The 10,185-nt window shown below is 48.9% G+C and overlaps 1 protein-coding gene across 1 annotated transcript; it reads right to left on the minus strand.

Annotated features, from left to right (window-relative positions):
• Positions 1–305: 305 nt before the first annotated feature.
• Positions 306–4,115, minus strand: LOC144173361 (uncharacterized). Its single transcript, XM_077701826.1, has 2 exons — positions 3,905–4,115; positions 306–2,734 (listed from the first exon to the last, which is right to left on the minus strand). Exon 2 carries the CDS (start codon positions 2,696–2,698, stop codon positions 752–754), a length of 1,947 nt encoding a protein of 648 aa, XP_077557952.1. The 5' UTR covers positions 2,699–2,734; positions 3,905–4,115; the 3' UTR covers positions 306–751.
• Between the last annotated feature and the right edge of the window lie 6,070 nt (positions 4,116–10,185).

Consider the following 10,185-nt stretch of genomic DNA (forward strand, 5'->3'; position numbering starts at 1 on the left):
CCCCTTTATCCTCCATATGGGAAGTGCTTCACACACCACGCGACTACATAATTCATTGACCTATACAGCAGGCTTCATCCGTCCTCGTTAATTATCTCAATTCGCTTAATCTCATTCAATTATTCATCTCAATTCGTTTGACTTTCTAAAACTCCATACCGAGGTTGAAACCGATTAATGGACACCATGACGCAAAAACATTGCCCAACATGTTTTAAGGCAGCCAGAGAAGCAGTGGTGTGGCTAGAAAATTTATTTAAAAACATACGATGTAAAAACAAAATATGGAATCAAACAGGCGAGGGATGTTGTTGGGTGATTTTCAGGTAAGCCTCTTTCGATATTGATAAACAGTACTTGTTAGTCTACATAAATCTACTTTGGTCGGACAAGCTCACTCTTCCGCGCGAATACAGTCCTACGACCTACGCAAAGGCGTGGCATGTAAGAGCATAGTTAAAAAGAAGTGGGAGCCCAGCACTAATGCGGTGGAAATATATTCAAGTAACTGTGAGCCCCATGCATTATTATAAGCGATATAAAGTGGGAGCCCAGCACTAATGCGGTGGAAATATATTCAAGTAACTGTGAGCCCGATGCATTATTATAAGCGATATACTAAAAAAACACTTCCTAGTGCAAAAAACGGCTTTAAGCGCAAAATTGTTTCGCAGAATAAGTACTAAAAGGCAAAAAAGTGCAAGTGGAGTATTTTTGCTACCCCATTAGTCGCATGGCGTTCCCGTGACCATCACCACACGGCACACTTCGGAACGTCGCTGGACACGGGCGCCGAGCCTTCGCACTCAAAAGCTTTCCAGAATTCTTGCGTCTGTACGGCAGATCGTTCGCAGCGCTTCAAGTCATCAGGTGTGCATGAAATCAGGCACATGTCGACAAAGAATCGGTCGTGCCGAGGATCTGCCTGCAGGCGGGTTTTATTATATTCTCTGAACGCACGAATCGTCGGCTCCAGTGCCATAATGTCCGCCAGCCGGGATGCGTAGGAGGGCTTCGACTGGTCAAGGCCGAGGCACTGTCCGAGACGCGCAACGTGTCGCGCAGTTGCCTCGTCTCCCGAGTCCACCAGCGGCCTCAGCGTCGTCAAGCCCAGGACATGCACGAAAGCCCGCGTGAGGGCCACGCCGAGGAAGCCGAAGTTCCTGGCCTGGTCATAACCATGCGTGAACAAGGGCGGAACGAGGAGCACGGCGGGCACGTACACCGTGTCTGTGGCAGTCAGAACATTGGGGGAGGTCGACAGCAGAGGGAAGGGCGTGGAGTTCTCACTGCGCCTCCATTTCCACGCGGCGTGCACGGCAGCGTCGAAGTCGTGGGCAAAGTGACCCGTCCCATCCGGAAGGTAGGAGTAGTAGGAATCGATGTGCTCCATGCCATCCTTTGCCGCAGGCAGGCCACAGACAATGCTGAGTGAGAGTAGTCGCCGCATCATCGACTGTTTCTGTAACGTCGGGAGCCAGTTCGCTCCTTCCACTGCGTCGATGAGGTTTTCCTTGAGGTTCTTCGAGAAAAGGCTGAACTTGGTCTGTGACTCAAAGTCGTAGCTCGAGAGCAAAAAGGGGGCGTGCGCTGCCAGCCCGGCCACTCGCTCGATGCAGTTGAAGCACGCGTCTGCGAGCGTTCTCTCCTGAACGCGTACCGAGCCAAAACAGCCCCGCCGATGTTCAATGAACTCCCAGGCGATGCACGGCGTCAAGTCCTCCAGCGACAATATCCGTCTGAGGAACTGCAACAATGCCTGGTTGGAAACTTCGATCTCATCGTCGCTTCGATAGCTCCTTGTGTCACGGTTCAGTTCCGCAAGCAGAACGGCCGAGCTCAGCCCGTAACGGTCCAATTCCCAGATCTGAAGCACCAGGGGCTCGTACTTGTCCAGGTTCGAAGTGTTGCTCCAAATTTTATGCACATCTTCCCAAACCTGGAAGACTCTTGCGAGAATGTCAAGCCACCGTCGCGACTCAGGCTTTCGTCTTGCAAGAAAAAAAATACTACCGGTCTTGGCCCTCAGCTGAAACATTTCGTTTGCCTTGAGCTGAAGACGACGCTTGCTGTCTCCTCGGCGCAGCGGTTCTACATCCAGCCAGAAGAAAGCACCGTCCTGATAGCGAGCAGCAAGCCGCATCATAAGTTCGGAAGCGCTCTCGTTCAGGGCGAGGAAGGAAGCCACTTCGTCGGTGGGCAGGATGTCTCCCGGGTTGATCTCCTCACTGGCTTCCGCCGCAGCCTCGACGCACGTCTTGTACAGAGAGGCGGCCCGGTCCACAGCAGGCCAACGCGCGTAGTGCAGCGGAAACCAGGTGGCCAGGGCATGTGCCGCCAAGGCCCTCAAGAAGCCCTGGACTAGAGTGTTGTGATCGTAGCCGAAGCACTTCCCGTCGCCGCATACGAAGCGAGACAGTCCAGCACAGGGCGACGCGCGGCTGTGTTGTCCCACGCAGGACGAAATGAGCTCCGAGTATCGCAGGCAGAGACGAGAGTTGCAGCCCACGACGTCGAGAAGGTCCGCGGCCCATCCGGGTGCCAACTGCGGGTCGTTCTGGTCGGAGCTCGATCTGAGCATGCCTTGTAACAGGAACGCCAGGCCCGTGATGGCAGCGGCAATAAGCACGGCGATTGTGCCAGCCCCAAGCCAGCGCTGGAACTCGATATGGCCGGCCAGACTGGCCAGATCGAACATGGTGTTTCTATCGGGCTGCACGCCTGTTTTCGGATTCTGCACAGAGCAAGTCGTTGCAAGGGAGTCCTAAAATTGGTGCGACAGTAAAAAGGTTCGTTTACTGACAAGTGATTTGTACCAATGTGTGCTCAATGAACATACACTTTCTCTTTTAACTCAAGCAAAAACCCTCTCCTCCGCTTTCAAGAATTGTCACCCAGTGTAACAAGCAGAAACAAATGTTATCTTTTTTTAAAAGATTAATTTAAGCGCGCAGCTTTTAACTGACATCTGAACAAATTCGTTCAACCCAGAATGTACGGGAAATGAAGACGAAGAGCATAATGGAGTAAACAAAATTTACCGGGGGTAAGTTACACGGAGCAGTAGAAAATTAGCATTTAGCTCTGGGATAGTGCTCATAAAAAAGCTACACGTTTATTTATGAAGTATCATGCCCTGCCTAAGCTCAATTAAAACTGAATGCCACTTCTTCTTCACGTTAGATATACTCAATCCTTAAAATTCGGTTGCAGCAGTAGGGCAGGTCAGTATGCAGTGTGAGTAGAACTTGGGCATTGTGTTCTCCGTCACCGTGCGATGCAATAAGAAAATCGGGCGAATTTACATTTCATACACCCCGACCATGTGTAACCCGCGACATTTTTTTTTTGTCAGTGATACAAACATAGCTTAGTGGACTGTATGACTATACTCCTGTACAAGTTATGGACGACAACGGAAGGTGCCGCTGCGTCTTGTCACCACAACCAGCTGCTTCTCTGTACAGACCACTAGTGCGAGTACTTCTGTCAGAACCGAATAATAAAGAGAACTACGGAACTTGCTGCCCTGGCGAGTGTACACTTCAAAGTTGAACTTTGCGCGAAAAACCGATGATTTCACGCATTCTCCTCAAAGTGCTTTCAAAGCTCGCGCGCCGTAATAAGTTCCTTCGGCGGACCGATACGCTGCGTTATTAGAGCGTTTTAGCTGTCCGTATGTTCCGTCTTACGTAGTTAACGTGATTACCGGGACCCGACTGCCCCTGCGCGCGCGTACGGGCGAGGAGGAAGGGCGAGGAGGTGAATGCACGAGCATGGCGAGGGCCTGCCCGCGGAACAAATCCCCCTACCGCGTCGAATGCGCAACTGCCCAGACGGACCTTGTTCAACACGGTAACAACGTACACGACAGAACTGACGGACTGCTAAAACTCTCTTTTACCTGGCTTGTCGTCGTAGCTCGTCCGGGGATCACGGTATGTGCCCACCGTAGTAACGTGTAACGCAGCGTCACGCACCCAAACAGAGGCTTCGAAAGGTTCACCACTTCCCCTAGTCGGGATCAATCAACTTGGGACCCTTGCCTCGCCTACGTTACGAAGCCGATGACAATCCCATCGGGCCACAAAAGATTACGTTTCGCAAGTAGTAAGTGCTGGCGTGATCTTTGCGCTGCGCCGTCGCCACGGAGGCTCCCGTTGCTAGGACGAAAATAAGGATTCAATAACTTAAAAAAGGAAAAAAAGATGACTGAACGCATCAATTACTCCAAATTAATGAAGACTAAACCAAGTGCCTGTTTAAAAGCACTTTCAGGCATTACACTTTCAAGGCCTGCGGCGCCCTCTCATGACTACGCGCCGTATCAACGCCAGACTGGTACGGAAATATGTCACGGTAGGGCGCCACAGTCCGTTTGGCGAATCGCTGCGACGCACTCGACAGCTTTCACTTTCAGTGGAACTGCTTTAATTTTTTAACTGCACCCGGGTAGAACGCATCATTTGCAATCCCGCACCTCCTTTGCCCTTCCATTTTTAAGGGCGACAATGCAAAATCATTAAATGTCTCCTTGTTCATCCAGTCAGTGATCCTTCGCAGCTGTGGAAATTTTCTTTTTCTCATTCATTGCCTAAGGATGGATGGAATAAACGTTATTCAGGACGAGCTTTAGGTGCTGATTGCCCAAGGCAAAAAAAAAAAACATTTTAATCATCCGATGAAGATGATTGCAGGGTTTAGCACGCCGACGCAGCGCAGGCGATGAGGCGCGCCGTGGAGGGCTCCGGATTAATTTTGACCACCTGGGGATATTTAACGTGCGCCGAAATCGCGTACACACGGGCGTTTTTTGCTTTTCGCCTCCATCAGAAAAGCGGCCGCCGCGGCCGGTAATCGAACCCACAAGTTCGTGCTGAGTTATTTTCATCATCAGTCACAGCAACGTAGTCCGACGATTGCGTTTTTTTTTTTTTGGTAATAACAGATATTTCACATTGAAGACGGATTGCTTTGAATTTAATTTACATCGAGCACAGAGACAGCAGGAATACTCAGGTACTTAGAATACGCCTATACACAGTACGAAAAAAGAGAAGCTAACTTCAATGCAGTCATTCCGCACATAAAGGACGCTGTTACTAAATTCGTGGTGAAGTAAAGAAGTACGTCGAATTTAAAAAAAAAAACCATCTAATCACATTTTGAACTTCAATTACTGCCACGTGGTCAACTTAAGAATGTACATTTTGAATTGCGGACGCTTCGACGAATTCATTAAGCTTGCCGTAAACTGCATACGATAGCAACTGCATTGGATATTCCCTAACTCGGGCGGCAATAACGGTAAACTGGTACTTCTACAGTCTTGATATCCCAGTTTGAAAATAAAATGTCCTCATCGGATGCCTCTGGCGGGGAAATTACCATGCGAACAGCGCATTAAATCGACCGAGAAACATTTTTGTAGCAGTCAGACGTATTTAGTTGGTAGAGTAAATGATTTGAAGAATTGGATTCAAGTGGGATACCTATACGTTCTACGCATTACTCAGTTTCTAAAGGTGCCCTTTCTCGTGCGGCGAGGCTAATCCCACGGAGAGCGGTATTTTCGTCGTCCCGTCTGTTGAGGCATCGTTTATTCTGCGGTTCGCAAATGACGTCACGCTGCATGTAACGTCACGGCTCCACGCTTCCGGTTTCTCCTCCTGTGCGGTTCAACAGCAATTTCGAGTAAGATCATCCGTGCAAGTACGCAAGTGGGCTCAGTGTATGTTGAGCAAAAGTTGGTTACGTTGGTCGTGATACAGCGGCCGGCGCAATGTGAAGCTCTTTCATGCTCTGTAGAAACTTCCGAGCCTGCGAGCTTCTTGGCTACTAGTCACCGGTAAAATGGACCCTGTTTTTACAGCAGGCGCTTTGCTACCTAGGAGTATATATCTACAATTCAGCGGTTGTGCAAACATGGCCGTGTAAATCGGATGACCTAAACTGAAGCGGAAGACCTTGCCGGCTTTGTTATTTCCCCAAACAAGACTGAGTAGCTTCCGACCGACCGATGCACATTTTAGGCTCTCTTATACCTGCGCTACAAGGCCGTTTCCAAGGTCTTCTGAGGGCAGTTAAGCCAATTGTGTATCGAATGCATCCTTATAAATAACTAGAGCAGCATAGGATGTCTGTAAGTGACCGTTTAAAGTTGTTCTATAGCACGGACATAATGAATGAACAAGTATTCCTATCACGCCGTATACATTAAACCTGCAAGCAATAGAAAACTCGGCCTCGCTGCTCATGAGGAGGGCACATTGGCTCAACTTTCTGAAAATGTAAATAAAAACACAGCTGAAAAACAATCACCCTACTGAGCACGAGGTCGCGGGTTCGATTTCCGGCCGCGGTGGTCGCTTTTTTGATGGAGGAGAAAAGCGAAAACGCTCGTGTGTACGAGATTCCGGCACACATTAAAGATGCCCAGGTGGTCAAAATTAATCAGGAGCCGTCTACTACGACGCGCTTCATCGTCTGCGTTGCGTCGGCGCGTTAAACCCTACAATCAATCAATCAATCAATCAATCAATCAATCAATCAATCAATCAATCAATCAATCAATCAAAAACAATCACTAAATTTGAAATGCAAATCCACACCGAACGCACCTTAATAATATACAATGCATAATTAGGGCGCCGAAATCAATGCGGGCCATGAAGTTGAAGACAAAACACAGTGCAAGTACGAACTTCTGTTCTCTTATTTGTACACATCAAAGACAGGAATTGTACAAAAGTATGGCCTTATTTTGTTATGTTTTTTTTTATGAAACAATTCTGCATGGCAACAAGGTAAGAAGCACCACCGACAGAGAAAGAGCGTACAGACAGCGCGCGCCGCGAGGCAAGGAAATCACTTCAGGCAGACTACCCTCATCATTCACGGATCGTCATTACCTGTCGCGCAGTATTTTCGCCGTTCGTGACGTAACGTTAGTCATAAAACTATCGCCTAGAAACTCGTGCGTTCCAACAGTGCCCAAATCAATCCGGAGCCTTGCACCACAGCGTGCCTCCTTACCCAGGTGTAGGTTCGGCGCGTTACACTCCATAAAATTTTAATTTGAGTTACCCCAGTGTACCTAGAATGGCAATCAAAGTCACGCAAATACGCACCAGTGCAATAACTGTGCAAGGCAGAACATATCTTAATTAGGGCTGTGGAAACGAGTTGCTGTAACCTCAAAATAAATAATTTCTAGGCGCGTGCGATGAGCGTACTTTGCAGTCAGTCTCCTTGCGCATGGAAAATGTTGCCCCGAGTAATATCCGGGGCCAACGTTTACAATGTTCGTAAAAGCAAACGAACTTGCCTTCTACAGAACGAGAAACTTCAAGCGGCGGCATTATTTTTCGGGTGTAGGCGTCGAGTACTGAATGCGTCCAGGCTAATAAATATTCAAGACACAACGGCGAAATACACAGGCTGTTTATCGCGCTGCCAAGAAAAACAATTGGGCGGCAGAAAGGCACTCACCTGCGAGTCCATTTCTCCGAGGCGGGTAGCGAGGACGTGGAGTAGAAAATCCTGTGCAGGCTCGCAGCGGTGGGCTGTAGAGAGGGAGGCCGCCAAGTATAAGTCTCTTCGAAGACCGCAGGAGAGGGAAAGACCCGTTTCTTGGTTTCTTCTACTTCGTCGTCTTCTCTGTTACAAGGGCGCGTGCTGCCCTATGATTTTCTTCGTCTCATTCCGTGCGACGTTATAAACTACGGCCCATAGAGAGAACCAACCGACCGGCTTTATTTACTGAGATAGGGATTTATCTGAACTCAGGTAATATTAGAAAGACGCATGAAATTCTTTTCATACTCAAAAGCCATGCACAAACAGCAAGAGGACCCGGAAAACACGTCATTTGTCCCATTCTATTAAATCTTTGGAGAGAAAACATCGAAAATGTCCTGGGACAACTAAGCTACTCTAGTATGCTATTAATGCGCAAGAATTAACGTCAAGTTGAACTACGCTGGTCCGCTTTTCTGATGGAGGCGAAAAGCAAAAATTTCACCATCTTCTCGTAAGGGAACCTTGAGTAGTATGCGAAGCAGCCATAGGGTCGATTTAAGTTGTCATTAGTTTTCAGTTCGATCGCGGTGATGCAGGAGGAGAATGACGGGAGTGGAGCGCGAGCGCGCGTCATTTATACCGCGGAGCACAGTGGCGCCCCCAGCGGAATATGCAGCGGCTACCGTCGCGTCTCTAACCCTAAGTTGCTTCGCATTATCGCGCGTGGAGCCGCAGGTGTTGCCATTCGTTGCGCAATCCCGGAAAGGAGAGGAGCTTCGGAGAGGAGAGGAGTGTCGGAGAGGAGAGGAGGAATGCCTCGCATACAACTCAGAGTTCCCCTACGGGAAGATGACGACGGTGGTTGAACGCGAAGCTATCTCGTGATGTATTCCTTGGTTGGCCAGTCCCTAGGGGCATCCTGCCACAATCATCATCAGCGGTGCCTGGCCAGGCATGCGCATGGAGGTGCGGACGGCGGGCAATGGCAACAAGGGAGGGAAGGACACAGCCTCGAGCATGAGATGCTTCGCATCTAAAACGCCCGTGTGTACGAGATTTCGCCGCACGTTAAAGATCCCCAGGTGGTCAAAATTAATCCGGAGCCCTCCACTAGGCGCGCGCCTCATCGCCTGCATTGCGTAGGCGCGTTAAACACTACAATCAATCAATTGAACTGCGCTGGTGGCCCTCACCAACGCTGAATGGCTAGCTCCTTGCATCCCTGCTGACTGTTGCGCCTCTGGGCGAGGGGGGAAGAAACTCCGGAAGTGCGAAGATTGGCCAGCGCGTGCTCACCTCAAATCAGTTAAACCAGGAGTGGAATTTTCAGCGTTCTTTTTTTTTTTTTTTCTCATTTCCAAAGTGCCAATTTCGAGCTTGTAATGATTAGACGAAAGCAGAAGCAAGGCGGTGCGTCGGTTTCGGTGTATGTCGCTGGTCACAAGCCCCAAAACCGGAAATACGCCGCCATTGAAAGAAACGTGCTATGAACAATTTGGCATGGTAAGAGCTCGAAGTTCCTCTACATACGTATTATCGAGGGGAGCGGCAGCCGAACATCCAAACAGCCGAACTTCCTCAGCCTTTCCACGTGGCCCCCCGCATTCCCGGATGTTGGCTCGGCAGAAGGCGCGAGCTACATTCATTTCTTGTTTACTTTTGAGGCCCGTGCTATGCAGTCACATGTATCGTCCAGCGAACGGGAATTTAAGGTCTGTTTTGCTGCTACATACAACGCCGACGAGAGCGTTGTCGCTCAAGGGGGTATTTTTAACGTATTCGCATTATTTTGCCTGTTGTGTATAGGCATACCTATTGAGAATGTGTTTTTGATTTTGTGCATGTCAGCTATACATCCGTGGCCAAATTTTGCCACGGACCACGTGGATTTTGCCACGTGGTCCGTGGCAAAATCCCGCTGACGCTGCGCGAGGGACAAAGGCTCTCTTAACTTTTTTGTCTGACCCGGGATTAATCGAGGTTATTTAACCTAGGTATCCTCAGATTTTTTTTCCTCCTAGTGCTGTAAATTTTCTCTACGTTCCGAACTGTCTTTATTTTCATCTCCCTATAATTCATTGTTGCTCCGTACTTCTTCCACTTTATTTTTGTTTTTTGTTTTTTCGCCTCACTATAATCACCCCCATCTGAAGTAACAAGCCCCGCCGTGTGTGGGGCTAACCTCATCAGTGTTTATTAAAGCTTTCTCTCTCCCTCTCTCTCTCTCTCTCTAGTACCTTCATATCCGCTTCTTTACCGATACAGCTACGGTCTAAAAACATTCTCTAAATATAATACAACTACCGTGTATTATCACATGACCTGTGGCAAGTAGTTCTAGCAGGAATTCGTCGGAATATCTCGAACGCGCTGAGTTCTGATTTGCGATTATTGTAGAGGCGGCATTATGTAGTGCAGACGTCATATTGCGGAAAGTTCTGGTATGCGTGCCAGGTTGCCATGTGTTAATTAGCCTTCAATCTTCAGTCCATTCCTTTTTATGGGGAAGTAGCACAGAACCGGTCGATTAACCGGTCCCGAGAAGGCCGCGGAATTGCGGAATGGTGGGGGAGTGTTGATTTCGATGCGGGGTTTGCCGAGCATACCTCAAGGAGGCGCTTGCCCCACATGTCTTTTGGCAAAGTACTTCCCCGGTGCGCAGCT

Source organism: Haemaphysalis longicornis, unplaced genomic scaffold, assembly GCF_048455015.1.
Source record: "Haemaphysalis longicornis isolate Haplotype H1 unplaced genomic scaffold, Haemaphysalis longicornis Haplotype H1 scaffold_3, whole genome shotgun sequence".
NCBI classification, from domain to species: Eukaryota; Metazoa; Arthropoda; class Arachnida; order Ixodida; family Ixodidae; genus Haemaphysalis; species Haemaphysalis longicornis.

Bases quoted from the DNA above. Each gene is read 5' to 3' on its own strand.
- LOC144173361 (XM_077701826.1), bottom strand. From the start codon at position 2,698: ATGTTCGATCTGGCCAGTCTGGCCGGCCATATCGAGTTCCAGCGCTGG.